The following is a 20,953-nucleotide window of genomic DNA, read 5'->3' on the forward strand; positions in this document are numbered from 1 at the left end:
CTGATGCAGTGACCCAGGATTACAGTTTCACAGCAGTGTAGAAATACCCAGTGTACTTTCCTCCTCACCTGAGAAAGCCTGAGGCCAAGTGCCTGTTAGGACACAACTAAACCAGTCCTGACAAATGATGGAATCCTATTAGTCCAGCACTACATCTCAGGCAGTTCTGCAATTATGATCTCTTGCTGTGAATAACATGGAGGTTAAAAACATCAAGAACAAAATGTCCTCTTCTTTCCACATGAGAATAAAGTGTTTAAGTCTGTTTTTCTGCAGGGTGTCAAAACTATCCATCACCAGCCAAGGAATACCTTTGTGCTGATGTAATGCTGGCTTCCCAGTGTATAATTCAATTAAAGTGATGAACCTCTCACATATACACTGGTAGAGAATGAACGTGGGTGATATACTGAAATTGAACTGGCACAATCTGTGGCTAAATTATTAATGTCACCTGGAGGTGAATGTGAGCGCTAAACTCTTTATCTCTATACTGTCATTCATGCATAAATCAACAAAGAAAGTCATTCTGATTTGACCTGTACAACACAATGTACACCACAAAAACTTCTCACTGGGTTCATTAGGACCAAATTATTCAATTCACTATTACACATTTAGTTCATTGCATATTATGGCACAAAGTTTGGGCCTGTGCAAATTAGGCAAATTTAATTTTCTCAACAAAAAAACAACAACAGTGCGCCTTATAATCCGGAGCGCTTTATATATGGATCAAGGCCCTCTGTCAAAATGTTGACATTCCCTTTGGCACAGCTCCATCTAGTGGATGCATAACGCAAACCCAGTCAAACGTTTGACAGCAGTATCTTCTATTCTATGCGCCTTACTACTCCGGTGCGCCCTATATTTAAAACAGTTGTAAAATATGCCATTCATTGAAGGTGCGCCTTATAATTCGATAATTAAAAATATATTAAAAGGCATATTTAAATATAGACGTATTTAAAATTAAAAATATCAAAAACACAACAATTACTAAAACTTTCCAATTAAAGTGAAAACGGCAAATTAATCTAATTCAAAATATTAACAAACAATAATCGTATATCAATAACAATAAAATAACATTACTGACAAATTTATAATATTTTTACTTAAATTTTTTCTTTATACATACACATTTATTCCTGTGATAATACTTTTTTCTTACATAACATTTTTTTTCTCCACTGTTATTCCTAAATTGAATGTAATATGATATTGAATTGTAGCCTCCATTTGACTTGGGGACAAGAAGGCGAACCTAAAGACAGATTGGACAGGTTGAGAAGAGCATAAAAGTACTTGTTTTTGTGCACAGTCTCTCTCTCTCTGACCTTGTCTGCTCTGTTTAAAAAGCAAGAGGGTCTGCGGCAATTCAAATGCAGGAGGCTGTACTGTACAGCCAGCAGGAAGACCTTCAACTTCATGGCAAGAGACGAGAAAGCACGATGGAAATGCTCTCTGTGCCTTTCAGCTGCCTGCTGCTATGGTGTAATAGACTGGCAAGTATGCAGGATGCATTATGAATAAGGTCTGGCTACAAAAGGCAAAGCAAGCTACTTGTTCAAAGTGATTCATTCCATCACCCACGGAGGTGAAGGGTAAAGAGCTTATAAAACATGCGCTCTCTCTCTCTCTCTCTCTCTCTCTCTCTCTCTCTCTCTCTCCCTCTCTCTCTCTAGAAGACACATTTAGCTGAGAACACCACAGATGTTGGCTTCTATTTTCTAAAGCCACATTGTGCTGTGTCAGGTTGAGTGGACTTATAAGACTAAATCCAATATATATATATAAAAAAAAAACACACACACCTTCACACACAATTAGCAAATTAAAAGTGTCTGTGTTTATCTTCACAGTCCCTCCTAGTGCATGATGAGCCTCTGCTGATATGATATATGATATGCTGATATATAAAATTATATATATTCTTTCATACAGTTTATATATCCTTAATATTATGTATATATTTAAATATTACATTTACATACAAATATATATATATATTTATACATAGACCAGTGTTATTTTAGAACTATTGATATACTATTACAGTTTTTGCAAATATAGTGTTAGATTTCAATTTTATATTTTCAGTATCTTCCATTTTTTTTAATTAATTTATTTAAATATTAAATTAATTTTGTTGTGTTTTTGATATTTTTATTAGTTATTTTTTATGCCAGTAAGTTAATTTCAACAAAGATTAGTAATATTGCCTTAAGTATATATTCATATTTGAATTTAATTATTATTAATTTAACAAAATGTGAGTAATCAAATTAATCAAATATCTTAGGGATACAGATACATATAAAATTAAATTATTTTTAATAAATATTTTTAAGATATTTTTAAGTATTCAGCAAAAAAAAAAAAGAATAATTAAATTGATTTGTCTGCCATTCATTATTCTGTTTCAGTAGTAAGAGTTGCTGAGTACCGCTAAACTTTGATGTGTTGCCATTCAGGAGGCGGGTCTTCTGAGAAAGATCCTCTAAGTCATGCCGGAATGGGAATGCAATGCTGTCAATCACTACTTACCGCACCTGTCCTTAGATGCATTTTTTTTTTTTTTACCTCAGGATGCTCGGAAAGGAAGTAAGGTAGGAGGTAAACCTCAGCTAACAGCTCTACATAGTCATGGCAATGGACCAAGAAGAGGTTAGAGAGGATCTTCTCAACAGTAAGTTCCTCTAAAGCTAAGTCTTTTTCTAAAGAGGAAAAACAAAGACAGATTATTTGACAATTATACATGTCGAGCTCATTAAGCATTTTTCTTCTGAATATATGTACATTTACACATCCCAAAATCTCAGTTACTCAAATCAGATCTGTATCCAGTTGGGTGCAGTGCTGCACGGCTGTCTCCACCATATCAGCAACCAGCTGCACTGAGAAACTCCCTCCTGTGTCTATATACAGTGCCTTTCCTCCAAAACACACAGGAATCTGCATATCTACAGTCAGCTGCATGCTGAAAAAAGGGGAAAACAACATTTTTATAGAAGTAACAAAGACATCTTTTGGCACATCCCACTTTTGAAATATATTTGCCACATATTACCAAGATGTTATGATGCAATATACAAATTATAATCGATTTCCTCAGTATTTCAGATACCAGGGGCCCCGCAGATCTCAGCGGTCTTCCCCACCTATACTTGAGGGCATGATCTAGAGCCGAGCAGAATGTCACAATTCTCCCCAGAGCCTGTTCCTGGTGGCACGTCCTGATTTTGCTGAGTTAGATGTGTTCCTAGGTCAACATATTTTGTTGACCCTGGAACAACATTTTACTCCAAAAAATTTATTCCTGACCATATGTTGCTGATGTACAAGCACCAAACAGTGATTTTAAGCATAAACTTCACAAAATCTATAAACTGGTTGTTCAAATCTGATTGGTTAATCACAATGTTGTTCCAGGGTCAACAAAGATGTTGTCCCAGGAACATGTCTCACTTGGTAAAATCTGGTTCTGCCTCCTGGTGCAGGAGATCCAGAGCTCATAGGCTCTCTGTTGCCTCCCTCTGCTGATGAGGATGACCATCATCCCTCTGTGACCAGCACGGATTTAACAAAAAGCTGTTAAATGTATTTTTCTAGTAATCTGTGACTCTCGTGAGGCGGTAAGAAAGGTATTTTGTGCAGGACTTTGTTGATAGGATGATGAAGAGGACGCATGTCAGTAAAGAAACCCACTTTGATGAATCTTATACAGATGAAAGCTAATTGTAGCCATATAAAATACTCTTATTTGGGTGGATACATTCAGAGTCACTCTTTGAAGAATTTACTATAGATAGAATATTTCTGTGAAATTAAAATTAGACTTCAAAATATAAACATACGTGTACTTAATGTTTTTTTTCTTCCCTCTGATACCCCCTCCAAAACAACAGATACTGAAGATTATCTTCAAAATAAAAGTCCCATGACTCCAATGACACAAGTTTGTCACAAGTTAAATATACATTAGCGTAAATAAACAATATATATTTAAAGTTTATTGCATAAAATATTATATATAAAATTAATATAATTAAATGGCTCCATTTTTTATTATATATATATATATATATATATATATATATATATATATATATATATATATATATATATATATATATATATATATATATATATATATATATATACTTCTAACCAATGTGGTTTAAGGATGTAGTCATTTTATTAAATATAATATTGACTTTTTGTTATTAATCGTTATTTTGTTTTATTTTAGTTATTTATATACTACAGGTTTGAACATATTTATTGTTTGCATTTATTGTATTGTAACTCTGGCTAAGATAAAATCGTAGCCATTAAATCTTGTAAGCACGATCATTTCAGTCCAATTCTTACTCCGTAATGAATCACTGCTGAGCCGGTTATTTTATCTCGAAAACACTGTGAACCAAACCCCGCGATTATTAAAACGCCAAACTCCGCTGTTCCTTATCCCGCCCTGTACATCTGACGTGTGTTTACAAAACAAAAGCACTTTATTGAAAGAAGAAATAACGCGCATCGACATTTTGTGTCTAAGGTAAACATGTTATATAAACGCCCTAGACGTTTAAATGACGTTTGGTTTTCGTATTTATATTTTTAAGTCTCTATTTTATTGTAACCTGTTTCAGACTGTCTAAAGTGACACAGCTCAGCGTTTTTAGAGGCAGAATAGCTGAATGTTTAGATCCGTGTCTATTTGCTCAGATCAACAGATCTTTCGAAAATCTTTTTGGTTTATTAGCTATAGAACATTATTTTAGAATATCATGAACTGTCGATCAGAAGTGCTGGAGTTGTCAGTGGAGGGCAGGCAGGTGGATGAGGCCATGCTAGCCCTCCTGCACACGATCCTCCTGCACCGCAGCACGGGGAAATTTCACTATAAGAAAGAGGGCACGTACTCCATCGGCACGGTGGGAACTCAAGACGTGGACTGCGACTTCATCGACTTCACATTCGTGCGAGTGTCTTCTGATGAGCTGGACAGGGTTATCAGGAAAGCGGTAGCCGAATTTAAGGTACTTTTAATCACAGAAGTTAATTTAAGAGCTATATATTCTTATTAGACTATTAAGCTTTAACTCACTATAAAGGTGTACCATGGTAACACCATGTTTACCCTGTTTGGACATGCTCCATGGTAGTACCAGAGTACTCTGACGTGATTTTAGTACCATGGTATAACGCTACTGAATCATGGTTAATTTCTTTATTCATGTACAATTTTTTTTTATTTTCTAAGGGCATACTTCTTCCTTTAGTATTTCTTAAATTTTTATGCTTCTCCTTCCTTTTATTCAGTTTGGTTATTTTGTGTTAATAATACCCAGCACCAAAACATAAAAACAAAGACTGTATATAAACAAGTAGGTCGATTTTATTTTTTTAACATCTCCAGATGGAAAATTCATGTATGTTAATGTATTATATCTATATTATGCATTTATAATCACACCTGTAAGACATGATACCTAACCATAATATGCTATATGAATTAATCTAATATATCTGTTTCTTTAAATGCTTTCATTTCAGAGTTGCCTATATCTTTTCAATAAAGTAATAAAGTATATTCATTTCATGTTCCATAGCTCTATGGTAATTCTAACCAAGTCATTTAAATCTGTGGATTCTTGCCTTCTTCAAAATCGTATTGCTTTGAAAAGCTGGAATTCTCTCTATTTAAAAAATAAAATAAATGTAACTCATCTAACAGAGGATTTAAAATATAGTCCAAGTATACCAAGACTATATTTTGCATCCTTATTATATTTGGTTCCTAAATATTTGTTCCAGGAATTACAAAATTACTTCTGTCCATTTTTTCTTATTAAACAAATCCATATCCTTAAAGTTTTAATAAGGTAGTAGTGTGATTGTTGCGTTTATTACACGTTTTATAACCACAACCTTATTTCTACCCAGGATGCTCTTGGTAATTCTGGGAGTGATGGCATGGGTCAGATCTCTTTGGAGTTCTACCAGAAGAAGAAATCACGCTGGCCCTTTTCAGACGAATGCATCCCGTGGGAGGTCTGGAGTATTAAGGTGAACGTGGTGAACCTGGCCAACGAACAAGAGCGGCAGATCTGCAGGGAGAAGGTTGGCGAGAAGCTCGGCGAGAAAGTCATCAACATCGTGGAAGTCATTAACCGTCATGAGTATCTTCCCAAGATGCCTACACAATCGGAGGTGGACAATGTGTTCGATACGAGTTTGAAAGACGTCCAGCCGTATCTGTACAAGATCACATACCAGATAACTGATTCTCTGGGCACGTCAGTGAGCACTACCATGAGGAGGCTGATCAAAGACACACTGGCATTGTAAAAGACAGTTAAGACAGTTCTTGGATGTTTATGATGATCTTGTAAAAATAGAAAATCATTACAATGGGATTTCAAGTAAATTCACTACACTTTTCCTGTATAATTATGCTGTCCACAATGTTTGCATCAGCTAATTCACGCAAGCAAATTATTCATTTTATTTTCAATAAAATTAATTATGTTCCCTGAATTCTTTTTTTTTTCTCTTGCATATTTGTCTGAATTTTTGTCACGCTGATAAGTAGGTGCTTTTTCCATATATTCACCTTAACTCAAAAGCTAAATAACAAATTTAATGTCTATTCAATTAAAAAAAATAGCCTGTTCAATAATAATAATAAAAAAAAAACATTTAATACCTATTTATGTAAGAAAACTTCTATACTTTATAAATACTGCATACTCTTTTTCGTCCAATAGATAAGAATTCATACTTTACCCAAATAGTGTCTGTAAATTTTGTAACTGACACAGTGTCCAAATCAGAACACAAATTATTGCACATGTTGATATTTATTTTAGAAAGCAAGCACAGAAACAGTAGAAAATGATTGAACACAAAAACTGATACAGTTTTTAAAGCCACATTAGAATAATTCAAGTGCTTACAATATTAGTTATTGCAGAGATACTACAGGAATACCAAAAAAAGAGATACTTTTCATAAGAGAAAATGTGTGTGTTGTACAAACAAAGACCAGGATGATGATTAAATGGTCTGTTCTGTCATCCCTATTCATTAAATGTCATACAACCTTTCATTAAACCATATTAAGAAGTTTATCAATTACTGAAATAATCATTTTATTATCAGGACTAATTGATCTGCTGATAATATGGTTAAACTCTTTACTCAAAACAAGAAGTTGATGTTATGTCATGTAATACTGGGGACAAATTAAATGCAAACTAAATCAGGAACTTCTATCCAACTTGTTCATTAAGGCCATAAGCTTGGGAAGCCAAACATCCCCTAATGTTCCTTAATTTATTAATATTTCAAACACTTGCTAATAAGATTGCTGTTTTTGTGCTTTAATATTTTAGAATAAAGATCTTTTCTGGCTCATACGGTCACAGAAAAGGTCCACTGAACATCGGGAATGTGCAACCATTCAACGTCATTGCATCAAGACTTCATTAATCACCGAGTACAGAATTCTGGTAAGTTGAACTTACACTATGGTCCAGCTCACAATGTACTGATACAGTACGAAAATCTACTCTGACTTCATCTCTACACATTTATGAGAAGTAATTCCCACATATATACTGCATGTCCTGTACAACAAAAAGTATTAGAAGATCCACGTTGCAGGCACACACTAAAAACTGCTTAAAGAACATCACTCCAAAAATACCATGTAAGTTTACATAACTGGCAAAAACACTAACAGAATGGTCTTAAAATTATAAATACAACTTAACTAGCTATATCAAAATTAAATGATTAACATTTTCCTCACCTCTATCAATGTTCACAAAGTTTATTATATAGTTTGATATTAAGATATAAATCTTTATTCTCTTTAAATGATTAAAGAAACAATTTAAGATTAAAAGCTATAAGAGCATAAGCAGGGCTGAATTGGGCATTTAATGCCTAAACACCTTTTTCTTCAGTTTCCTTAACTTAATCATTTTAGGCCAGAAAAGAGGGAATTAATGTCTATTAATGCCCTGTCTGCATAGGCCTGTGCTTTTAATAGAGAACGATGTTTATTTGTAAATATTTGAAAGTGCTAACAGCATAAAGGCCACTAAAACAAGAGAAGCGTAAGTCTTCTGCGTAACAATCCAAAAAAGTAATCACTCATTTTTTGTTTGCAATAAAATAAACTAATTTAGAAGAGTTCTTAAGGTGACAGAATATAATGGCCTTTCATGATCATTGAAAAGTGAACTTAAAATGTAATACAGGGAAATGCTTTAGAAAACTAATTTATGCTTTGAGCAACTCTTGGCATGCAATCAAAGATGCATTCAGGAAACTCTTGACAGTCTTTGAATACTGTTTATAGAAATAAGGTATATTAAGTATGATCAAATTCTATTAAAAAATCCCTGGGTTTTGTCTGCAAGTGTCTCCCAAAGTAAATCATTTGACAGTTTAAAGGAGACTACTTTAATGGTTAGGGCTACTAATGTGCAACTCTGCACTCTTATGTATGGCTCTGCTCGTGACTCCACAGACTGAAAGCGGACTTAAATGTCCGGTGACAGAATTTGCACATGTACTGCCGTTTAAAGGTAAGTGCAGAGAGAGTTGGGGCATGGTAAAATAGCGTGTCAGATTCCTGAGGGGTAATAGTTTCGTCTGTGCTGTCGGACTTCCTAGATTGTTCCCTAGGCTCACCGTCACCTTTTTTTTCCTGCTGTGGCTTCTTGAGTTTGGTTGACAGTGACATGGAGCCTCTGGGTTCCTCTTCTGAGGCATCCACCCCAGAATGGGTTGCTTTGAGTGGAGGTTCTTGAGAAGCTGGAGGCTCTGGGATGGAAATTGTGAGAGGTGGCGAAGGAGATGGAGAAGACTGAAGCCTGTCAATCTCTCTCATCCCTGGCTCCTCAGGTGTGGACATGTGGGACTGGTAGTGGCTCCAGAGGCGGAAGTTGGTCCTGAATGCTTTGTGACATATGTGGCAGATGAAGGGTTTGATGTGGCAAAGCAGTTCCTGATGTCGTTCCAGGTCTTTGTGGCCACTGAAAAGCTTCCCACACTTCTCACAAGGCCAAACGCCTGGTTCCTCAGATCCAACAGAAGCTTTGCTCATGCCATCCTTGGCTGATACTGCTTCCTCTTGAGGTTCCTCTTTGACTTGAAGCTCCCCTGGACCGTGAGTGCTCAAGTCCTCTGGTGCATAAGACGACGAGTCTTCAGAATCATACATTGGTGGAACTGATGAGTCACTGTACACTGCTTCCTCTCTGGAGTCACGTATCAACTTCTGAGAAGGAGGTGGAACTCTGAGAACGTTGGATGATTCGTCATGATTGCTCTCCTGGAGACCGAGAGTCAACTGCTCCTTCACACTCATCATATTTTGCTTGTGGACTTCCACCTGATGACGCCATATGCTGAAAGAAGACTTAAACGTGCGCATACACTCAAGACAGGACAGCTTTTTGTACTTGCAGTGAGCTTCGTGGTCTTTCTTGACAACTGTGTTGGAGAATCGAAGTCCACAATATGGGCAGACGGTAGCATACCTACATGCTCTCTCATGGTCTTCTAATTCAGGCAAAGAGGGGAGTTTCTCATTGCAGAGCCGGCAAAAAAAGACATCCTTATCTTGGTTTTCTTTAATATGTGTCAACTGCTGCTGCTGCTTGTATTGAAGGTCTCTCTCGGCATCCATGTCAAGGTTAGCTGGCTCAGCGGAGTGTCCTTTCATATGCAGTTTTAAGTGTGATTGAAAGAAAAACATTTTACCACAGTAGGGGCATCCGTAGGACCTCGATCGCCTGTTTTTCCTGCCGAAGGGTTGCGACTGCAGGCCTTGCTTGGATCTCCGGAGCTTCATAATCAAGGCCTTCTTTATTTCCCGCTCTCTGACAATATCAATTAGCTTCCTCTGAAACTTTTCATCCAGGACAGAATAGGAACTAGTAGATGTTGCGGGATTTTGCACCACGCCGTGTTGGGTTTGGCAATGAGTCCAGACTTTGAAGTTTGTGTGAAAACGTTTGTGGCAGATGTCACAAGCATACGGCTTCTTTGGGTTGTGGTACATGTTCACATGGCGATACAGACCAGCATTAGACCTGAAGACCTTCAGGCAGTTCCAGCACTTAAACATTTTGTTTGGCCGAAGTTCTCCAGGTTCCTCATTATTATTATCTATGCTGGAATTGCAAGGTACCTCACCAAATGTGCTTTCCTGATGCAACAGATGATGCTCATTAACGGGCCTAGATTTCTTAAAGGGCATATAACTTCCATCTATCTTAGTCTTCCTCTTCATCGAGGAAGCGAAGTACCCTCTGGAACCTTCATCATAGTTTTCCTGAAAGACTTTGAAATTTAACGGCAGATTGTCTCCAACGGTAATGTGAACAATTTCAGAAGGGTCAGCAAGGGGACTGCTGGGCTCCGCTTTTATCCTGATTTGAGTTGTTTGAGTGCCGTCCGTCTCGTATGCATTTCGTTGTCTTGACCTGAGAAGAAATGGCATATCTTTTGACACCCTATCCTCATGTTCAGGGGAAGGCAACCTTGCTGTTGTGGTAAATAACTTGACTACAGACTGTTCTCGACTTTGTGAGTCCTTAAGATCCAGAGCTGGAGAAAATATAGGAACGGGACTATCCATTGACAATGATCTGCGCAGCAGACTTTTAATAAGTGGCCCACTTCGGTCTACGGTTTGGTTGCATGGACCTTGATGATCACCCACTGGCCTGGATTCATGAGACACTTCCATTCTTCCATCAATGGCACCTTCAGTTTGATCTGATTGTAGGCTAGTGTGCTGTACAGACTCACTGAAAGAAACGGAGGATGTTAGTTTTGGCCTCATAGATGGCGATCGGTATTCAGTTCGATGTCTCAGTATGGATGTTGGTGAGGAGATGATAGATCTGCAATCACCATCGTCTGTGTTTTTGTTTGAATTTCTGCTGTTAGGGGTACTGTTTGTCTCTTTTTCATTTGGTCTGACGTGTCCTGAGAATTTGCTCTGATTGCTAAAATCCTGTGTGAGCGAAGGTGGCTCTGTGGCCTGTTTAAACAGTTTTCCCTGAAGAGTCGAACTTTTCCTCTGAAACACATCCATGCCAGGCTGCTCACCTTGACCTTGATGTACAATAACACTTTTCTTTTGAGAAGAGCCATCCTCCTCCTCAGAGAGCGACATCCGTTTTCTTGACACAGAGTATGACGCCTGAGGTCTTATAGACATGATGTTGGTTAGAAAGGGAATGCCGAGGCTATATCCCAACTCCTGTATAGCTGCCAGGCTGCATTTCTCCACAAACAGAGATGATGAGTAGATGTAGTTTAGCACAATCTCAAATGCATCAGGCTCACAGAAGTCAAGCTGAACAAAGGAGCGGTTCTCTGAGTCCCTTCTGGAGAATACAGACTGGAAGTATTCACTGCATGCTGCAAGGACACTTTTATGGGCCTGGTACTGTTGATCACCCACTAACAACACAACATCACAGAGCTGTTCCTTCAACCGCTGCTCGTTGAGGGCACCCAGCAGTGAAATACCATGGGAAGGGTTACAGTAGTGCCCAAGGCTCTCCATTTTGGCTTTGAAGGGAAGTAAAAGAAAATACAAATTTAGTGACATTGAAAAGTCATTACAACGGTCATATCAATTAAGCTACATAAAAATAATCTTGGTAACACTTTTCACAAATATCAGTACATTCAGTACTGATCACAAATATCAATACATTACTTAATGCACCCTGTATCATGAACTTCAAATGAACAACAATTTTATGTAAATTTATAATACACTTTTAGTGTATTGTTAATTTATGTGAAATTCAACTTGAAATTTTAACAATATATTAGTATGTGGAAATTAAAATGAATTTACATTAATAAATGCTACCCAATACATTAAATAATGCTAAAATTATTTATCTTACTGTAGATTATTACCATGAAACATACATAATAGTTTAAACATGAAAATGCTGATAAATGCTAAGAAAGGCACAACATGTAAGCTTACATCACATTAGTCACTCTCAAATAAAAAACACATTTTCAACAACTTTGTTTTAATAAAATAAATACATAGTTATTGAAACTTCGGAAATCAGATATGATTATTTATTTTAATATTCTTAATATTATTAATAATGGGGCACCCTGGAGTGATTGACAACCACTGCAATATATTGTGTGTGTGTGTACATATATACATACACACACACACACACACACACACACACACACACACACACACACACACACACACATATACATATACATATACACATATATATATATATATATATATATATATATATATTAAAACAAACTGACAAAGAAGCCTGACTGCAAGCACTATTAATTTATTAATACACTGTAAAATTAAACACTGGCACATGATTTCTTCTACAAATCTTTACAGCAAAACAACTACAAAGAAAAAAAGTTGATATTTAAAATGCTCAGATTAGAAAAATATACACATTAAAGTTATTTCGTAAGCTGTTAAATAATTACAGAATTACAATAAGCAAGTAAATACAGTAAGCGTCTACGCATGCGCATAACGACCGCTGATTACATGTCTAACGTTGGTTACAGTTAGTTTTACGTCGCATAGAGAGACTACTCACGCATTAAAACGAGCCAATAAGTATGTTAATATTTTAAATTAAATGATTTCGCTGCATGTTCCTTCCTCTGAATCTCGAGCTCTGTTTAAAATAAAACCATCTGTTGAATCACCGTTGCCAAACTGTCACCCTATTAGCAAACAAGTTACAAAATACAGGCAACGGTTGCGTCTCTTCCCTCCACTATTCACAAGATACGAGAAACGATTAGAACACGCGTCTGCGCGCACACAGTCCTCCTGTCACCGACTGCGCAGACATCGCATCCTGCACAACAGACTGAGAGCAGCCGCTTCTGTCAAAATCTCCTCGGCGTTACGTCAGGAAAGCCTGTTTTTACCAAAACAACATTCAACTACTTCACTTAGACGACGAAACAAAGTTGTTCAGCATTTCTACTCACTCTAGTTCGGTGGCTTTGGGTGCCCCGGAGCTCCGACACTGGACTTTGTTTCAGAGTTGCGTTGAGCATGAAACAGTCGTGATTCCATCCATCTTGTATTTGACGTCATCCCACTGTAGGGATGAGGTCATCGCTAAGAACGCTCGTCACGTGTGCTGCTGTCTGATTGGCTGCTGTATAAGCTGTGGGCGTGGACGAGGAAATGAGTAGAGGATGACGAACTGATAAACCGTTGAGGTGAGTTCAAGCCTCTCTATGGTTCAAGCACGAATACACGCTTCACTTGTTGAAGTGACAGGCTGCTAAAGAAATATGGGATGAAATTAGACTCAAAATTATTAATAGATTCACGCAAAAATATCAATGTACTACATCAATTTTATACACATATCTTACGAACCACAAACAAATGCCTTTTTATTTTTATTCAGGATTAAATGATTGTGCAGCGATTTGTACATATACAGACATGTTTGCAAATAGTTAGCTCGTCTAGTTCGAGTCGATCTTGTTTGGTTCATTTGTATTTTGAGAATTCATTTTCACAGTTTTCAGCATTTCATGCACAACTACTAACGAACAAGGCCCAATGCAATTCGTGGAAACGATATGAAAAATTTGCGAATGTGCATCACTACACTGAAACAAATGCTTTTATTAGTAATAATAATAATAATTCCTTACATTTATATAGCGCTTTTCTAGTCACTAAAGCGCTTTACATTATCAGGGTTAAGAATGACATTATTGTGCAGCATTTTGTTCAAATAGAGACATATTTGTGAATACAAATGTTATAGTTTGTATTAACAATTATCATAATTCGTGCATGTATGGATTAAAATGTGCATTTGTGGATAAGGCGAGGTCTGTGCATTCATCCACGTCTCTTCTGAGTCGATTCTGTTTGCTTCATTTGAATTTTGAGACTTTCGTCCTGCCCTTTAAGCCTTGCCCAATCCACACACACACAGTTCGCGATCCACGGCAGCTGAGCCAAAAAACTAAACAAAAACAGTGACCACTAGATGGCACTACAGCTTCACTCACGTGCGCATTTCATTGTGTACAGTTTTATGAATGTTACATTGTGTTTTCTTTGTTTCTTTTTGGTTTGGCTATTCTCCTCTGCCCGTAGAAATACAATAAAAAGGTTTTATTGAACTTGTTCTAACGTAACTTAAGACACATAATATCTATTAATTTGGCCAAACAAGAACTTCGTGACAATAGCAAATCAAAATCAAAATGATTTTTTTTTTTTTTTTTTTTTACCTAGTTAATCATGTCTCTTACTGGATTTGGAATGGGGGCATAACACTTTATTTGAAGGTAGACAATATCTGCTTACGTTTTCTCCATTTCTGTGCTTCATTTAAGTATCATAATGTTCTCAGATGGTTTTCTAATTTGAGTACATAAAATGAATGTGGACAACATGAGATTTTACTTTCATATTTTGGCGATTCTAAGCAATTGTTTTTCTTTTTAAAATCTATTTATGAGATTTTCTGAAGTCTGTAAAGAAAAAATATCAGTAAAGCTGGAAACTTACTCTCCATTTAATTCCATTCATCTCATTACTTTCTCTGGGTCATTTGTGATTTTTATTTACAATGGGATGTTGTATATGAATATATGTGTATAGTTCATTCACTACCAATCAAAATTGGGGGGTCAGTAAGATTTTTTTTAAAAAGAATTTTAATACTTTTATTTAGCAGGGAATCATTAAATTGATCAAATGACAGTAAAGACGTTTACAGTAAGGTGCTACAAAAAGATTATTGCAAATAAATTTTGTTATTTGTAACTTTCGATTCATCAAAGCATCCTCAAAAAATGTACCACGGTTTCTATAAATATATTTTATAAGAGCAAAAACCTTTTATAAAAAGAAATGCTACTTGAGCACCAGATCATATTAGAACGATTTCTAAAGCATCACTGCACACACTGATGACACTTTTTTGTCATTACAGGAATAAATTATATTTTTAAATATATAAAAAAATAAAACAGTTTTAATGATTGCAAATGTAATAATATTGCAATATTATTTTGATCAAACAAAATAAGAAAAGTATAAAAGAAAGTATTAGAAAGTTTACAGTTGTTCAGTTTGTCAATTTTAGACAATTTTGAATTTCTTTTCTTTTTCTTTTCTTTTTTCAGGATATGATCAGACTATCATCTGTGTAATATGACTAATCTGTGTCCATGACCAATGTGATCTCCTCTCCAACCTCATATACCCAGAAGAGGCCGTGCTGTGGGTGGCTGCCATGGACAGTGTCTTGTCACTGTTTATAAAACAAAATACCAAACACAGGTCATGAAATGTTGCGATGGTTACAATCAAGTCAGGAGTTACTGTGTCTTGTGTGTAATAGTCTTTCCACATTGTGTGACATGTTGACTTGAGATGTGATTGGTCTCCTGTTATTTAAAGATTTAGATGAGTGTTTTCTGGATGATTGATGGGCAGACTGATGGGCTTACTGTATAAACAATTTTGGCTGTTGGTCTGGATACATAGACTTGAACCCCAGTAGACCAGGGCACAGCTGTGCAGGTACAGTAGAGAAGGCTTCTGTAGAGATTTCATTACACTGTCACACAACTTTAAGTGAGAGCAAAACAGAAGTCATGTTTTTTTTCTCTCTTTTTTTTATGAGATTAAAAATTAAAAACTCCAGTATCATTAAACTCAATAAATTATGTTTATGTACAGTAGTGTGTAGTATGATAACGTAACCAAGGTTTTTTTTTTTTTGTCTTTCAGAACAGCACCCATAATTTTGCTAATGTGACGCTATACAACAGCCGTTTTTCGATGGCTTCTGTGCATCTAGAAATTCCTTTAATTTACACTTACCCCAGTTGCATCCTTATCTCCATGGGATACGCCCCCTCAGGGTACAGTGCTTCCATAGCAACTGTCTCCATGGAGCTTGTTTTTCTCTCCATTCACTCAATATGCCATTTCTTGTCACGTCAAAGACACCTAGACTCAATTTAAGCTGTTAATTATGTCAGCGTATATGACAAACATATTTTACTTAAATTCAGATATCAAACTGAGACCATATTATCTTATATATACAATCTATATATATATATACTTAATAAACAATAAATAATAAAACATTTATACAATTAAATAATGTAGCCCACTGTAAAAGCCCTAAAAATGGTCTGATTTCTGGATGATATTCATTTTGTCACATTGATAACTATCTTTTAAAGGTATTTTGATATGACCAATGACCTAGTGGCAGGATTGGGTAGTTTTCAGGTTACTTTGTGGCTCATCAGTGATCACTACGTCATCTATCTGCACTGCCAGATCCAGATCTTGAGCTAATGTTTCAAGAAATTCATACACAGTGACCCTACAAAGCATTTGGACAATTAAGTCACACTCCACATTTTGAATCTAGTTGATGTTTAATTAAATGTTTTATTTTTTAATGAAAAGTAATGTTTGTGGTATTATAATTATAATAATAATAATTATTATTATTATATATATTTAAAAAAATATTTTTTAATTTCAGTGTATTTGGTTGTTTATTCCCATCAGCAATATCAAATGGTAGAGAAATGTGTATATTTCATTATTTGCGGGGGTGCTTCTTCTCCCAAATATCTATTGTGGCCCTGGTATAGATATTTAAATTGATTGAATATAGGCCTATTTCATTTAGGAAAATTTCACACACAAAATACTATATACACCCTTTTCCAGTGATGTTATGCCACTTTCTTAAATGGGCCACTAAAGGACACTGTTGTATTAGCTGTACAATTTGATACTAGCTTTGGTCAGTTGGCTGTATGTTATGTGTTTGGACAGATGAAAATCTAATATGAGTAGGCTATATGGAGGCCTTTGTAAACAGAATATGTTCCAATGAATTATTCTCAGGATTTAAGGATTTAAGATTTCTTAAAAATAATGTGACTATTTGCGGAGACTTTTGAGTGCATGGAGCCTGTGTGAGAGAACTAGTAAACAAGGCCTCCTCGATCTTTTGCAGGCTGAATTCTCCAGAGACATGTCGTGTAAAAAGTTTATTTCAGAGATGGGGTAGTCATACACATCTTCAATTCACCAATTATTATTCAGCTAGATGCTAAAAAAGTAAGGCATCTCCGTGGCAATGTCTCAGTTTTGCCTCCTGGAGCTGTAGAACTGTGTATTTGTGTGTTTTCATGGGTGTGGGTGAATATGTGAACATGTTTATGTTTGCATGTTAATTTATATTTGCTATAAAAAAAAAAACAGGTCATATCTTACACAATGGTCATTTCTACTTATTTAGGTTGCATTTTAAAATCTTGATTTGTTAGTTGCATCAGGATCAATATGTAAACCAACAGAAATATCACTCTTTTCTTAATAACTGTTTCCCTCAGTTTCTGTTAATTAGAGAACCCTTCCAGTACACAGACATACACACAATTTATTTTCTTCATTTATTTTCTTCATAATTATTATATTTATTATCTTTTTTTAAATAGGATGTGTAACTGAATTAGCCCATGTTGTGATATACACATCAGTGTTTATTAGTGAGGGCAATGGGCTGCTAAAAGGCAGGACACAAAGTTAATGTCCGTTATTCCACTAAATGTAATTATAAGAATGCAGATGAAGCATTTGTGTTGTAATTTAAATAAAAGACCATGTTCTACTTAATCTAATCTGCCTCCTTGTGTCTCTGAAGATAGGATCACGCCTTCATCTCATTTAGAATTTCAAGAGTCTCCATAATAACAAGAACTGTTGTTCTTAAACTCATGTTATGCCTGTGGAAAAGACCAAGTAGGGTTCGCTTAGCTCAGGGTTAGTTGGTTTGGTACCAACCAGCTGGTGATCACCATCTACAATGTATTCCGATATAAGTGTGGTCTTTGTCTCCTATATATCTGTGTAATATCTGACCTGTGAAACCAGAAAAGCAACCCTCAGGACTTTCTCTCTCTCTCTCTCTCACTAAGGTTTAACAAGATTCCCACAGTTCACAGCAGACAGGAGTAACTATGGATCCTTGTGCTAATATGCCTCTTAAGCTATTAATTTTACAATAGATCTCTGTCCAAAATACCCTCTAAACTTTGAATTATTCAGACGATTTGTATGAAGGCAGCTGATTTGGAAAATGGGAAATGACAGCCACACGCCCCCAGTGTTTTCATCATGATTGGGACTTTCCATTGACTCCTATTGTTGTCATAATGAACTAAAATATAGCAACAGTATGATATTGATACTTGATGAGTTTCCAGGATGCATCAGATATTTTTTAATGTAAAAAATAATTCATTTATTGTTTATTATTATTAAAAAACTGTATTAGGAACATATTACTTAATGGATATTGCAATGAAAGCACGAAAACAACCAGATAGGCACTGATTTAATCATATTTATTAGACTTTTAAACAGTATGTTCTAATTTAAGGAAGCACTTAATGAAACATGATATTTGCTACTTGCTACATCAAGGCAACACTATGTTTTGAGAAATAGCATGAAACAGAAAATAGCACCATTTCAAAACAGTCTGGGAGCACAGGTTTGTTGATGTTTTTCTCATTAGGAAGCTCATTTTTTAATCTTAACCTGTGACATAATAGCCTATATACATAACCCAATAGAACACGTCTCTTATTTTGTCTGCAAAAATATTTTCTAAAATATTTCTCATTACTTCATTGTTCTGTCTATAGCTGTCTTCCTCTTTCTCATCTGCTTTCTGTCAGTACTTGACATCCGGCGCGAACCGGACTACTCCCCGACGTGGTTCTGGTCGTTCCACCAATGGTTCTCTTCCAGAGGTTCCCGCGGAATAATAATCGCTTACTCGATCGAGGCCAGACTCAGATTCTCTGAGGAGCAGCACAGTGTTATTGCCAAAGGAGGAGCGGAAGGGCGACAGAGGGAGAGAAAGAGAAACAGAGAGAGAGACACACAATATGAGGTGATGTTTTATCCGGAAGATTACAGCGCGCACTAGAAGAAACGAGCTTTGAGCATTCTGAGACCACATTATACTCATTATTTCTATTTAGAAATTTAATATATATAGTGAGCCATAACGGTCAAGCAAACGCCTGAATTAATATTCTGATGAGAAATAGGCTACATCCAATAACATATGTGCTAAATATATCCGTTTAGCTGCGGAAAAAGGACGTTGTGTAGGCAAGAGGCACAGTAGACATTTAACCCATTTAGCTGGGACTGTAAGGTCATTTGCGTTTTCGCTGTATTCCAAAGTATTTAAATGATTAAGGACGCAAACGTTAATTAAAACGCTATTGGATTAAGAAAATACATTAAATGGAATCCTTCTGCCAGAAGAAATAGCAAAGTTCCTTTAAGACAAGGCATATCACTCGGCGGCCATATTGAAAATTTGAAACGCTATCTCTTTGAATGGTTAAACATCAAATTCTGTTTTCGACAGGCTTAAAGGGTTAGTTCACCCAAAAATGAAAATTATGTAATTAATTACTCACTCTCATGTCATTCTATACCCATAAGACCTCCGTTCATCTTCAGAACACAAATTAAGATATTTTAAGATATATTCTGAGACCTCTCTGACCCTCCCATAGACAGAAATGTAATTACCACGTTCAAGGTTCAGAAACGTAACAAGGAGATCGGTAAAATGCTACTCTGTGTCAGCTGCCTCATGCAGATAACGTTTACTATGTTGTTTACGCATTGATTTGAACAAAAACGTGTTCGCGTGATGCAGCTAACACAGAATAGCATACGCTGTTTATGTGGATTTAGCTCCAAAATGGCACTAGGGTGACGCAGAGGAGACAAATTGTTATTTTTGTTTTCTTTGTGTACAAAAAGTATTCTCGTAGCTTCATAAAATTACCGTTGAACCCCTGATGTCACATGTATTATTTTACAGATCTCCTTGCTACGTTTCTGGACATTGATCATGATAATTATTGCTGATATGGGAGGGTCAGAGAGGTCTCAGAATTCATTGAAAATATCTTAACTTGTATTCCTAAAATGAACGGAGGTCTTATGGATTTAGAACACATGAGGGTGAGTTATTAACGACAGAAGAGGCTTTCAGCTGTGGCCCGCCCAATGAGAAGTGTTAATTTTCCAAATGGATGTAATTTATTAAACAATAATAATAATAAACATCTTATTTTCACTTAAATTTTGTATTTTTAGTTTTAAAATATAAAATGCAAGTTTTCACAGTCTATTACAGGCAGTTTCTTCATTTTCCCATTTAGGCTACCTGTTAACACTCCCGGGAGTCTCCCGTATTTCACACCCATCTCCTGCGCCCCTCTAATTTTGTTATTGTAATAGACAGATCATACAGTTTTTTAACTCATTTCTGACCTTAACCTGGCGACCTAAAACTCAGTTGTGCTGTTCATATCTGTGCATGTAGACGTGCGTGTAATGCTTAAAGGGCGAAAAACAACAACAACTAAATACAGCTACAAGTTCAACAACAGCTGGACAGATGAATTTAATTTCTTATCGCGAAGCAGCATAGACAATTCCCACGCTTTTTGCAAAGTGTGTCACACTTTTTTTTTTGTATCGGACACGGTAAATGCCCCAAAACCCAAACTCCTTTGATGTCTCATTTGGACCCCATCCTCCAAATGAAAAGATGAATTATAACCGTGGTCTCAGGTTGTTCAAAGGAAAAGTCCAGAAATACAAGCAGCATGAAAACAACAAGACAGACACCACAGAACAAGAATGCAATGTGCTGTTCTAAAAATAAAGATTTAAATATCAAGTTCAATTTCATAAATCTCCTGAAAATAAACAAATAAAAAAGAATTAGTCTATGAATGACATTTAAAGTTCACCGTAAAA

At 36.0% G+C, this 20,953-nt stretch overlaps 2 protein-coding genes and 1 long non-coding RNA gene across 3 annotated transcripts; 2 read left to right on the forward strand and 1 right to left on the reverse strand.

Annotated features, from left to right (window-relative positions):
- Positions 1 to 4,423: 4,423 nt before the first annotated feature.
- LOC128021089 (uncharacterized) lies at positions 4,424 to 15,984 on the forward strand. The gene is made up of 4 exons (XR_008185467.1): positions 4,424 to 4,561; positions 7,404 to 7,520; positions 15,238 to 15,637; positions 15,848 to 15,984. It is a non-coding gene; the product is annotated as an uncharacterized LOC128021089 (long non-coding RNA).
- On the forward strand, positions 4,478 to 6,546 carry LOC128021088 (autophagy-related protein 101). The gene is made up of 2 exons (XM_052608012.1): positions 4,478 to 5,045; positions 5,953 to 6,546. Exons 1-2 carry the CDS (start codon positions 4,794 to 4,796, stop codon positions 6,355 to 6,357), a joined length of 657 nt encoding a protein of 218 aa, XP_052463972.1. The 5' UTR covers positions 4,478 to 4,793; the 3' UTR covers positions 6,358 to 6,546.
- Positions 6,851 to 13,279, reverse strand: LOC128021087 (zinc finger and BTB domain-containing protein 21). The gene is made up of 2 exons (XM_052608011.1): positions 13,063 to 13,279; positions 6,851 to 11,610 (listed from the first exon to the last, which is right to left on the reverse strand). Exon 2 carries the CDS (start codon positions 11,603 to 11,605, stop codon positions 8,519 to 8,521), a length of 3,087 nt encoding a protein of 1,028 aa, XP_052463971.1. The 5' UTR covers positions 11,606 to 11,610; positions 13,063 to 13,279; the 3' UTR covers positions 6,851 to 8,518.
- Positions 15,985 to 20,953: the final 4,969 nt, after the last annotated feature.

This window comes from Carassius gibelio, chromosome A10, assembly GCF_023724105.1.
Source record: "Carassius gibelio isolate Cgi1373 ecotype wild population from Czech Republic chromosome A10, carGib1.2-hapl.c, whole genome shotgun sequence".
NCBI lineage: Eukaryota > Metazoa > Chordata > Actinopteri > Cypriniformes > Cyprinidae > Carassius > Carassius gibelio.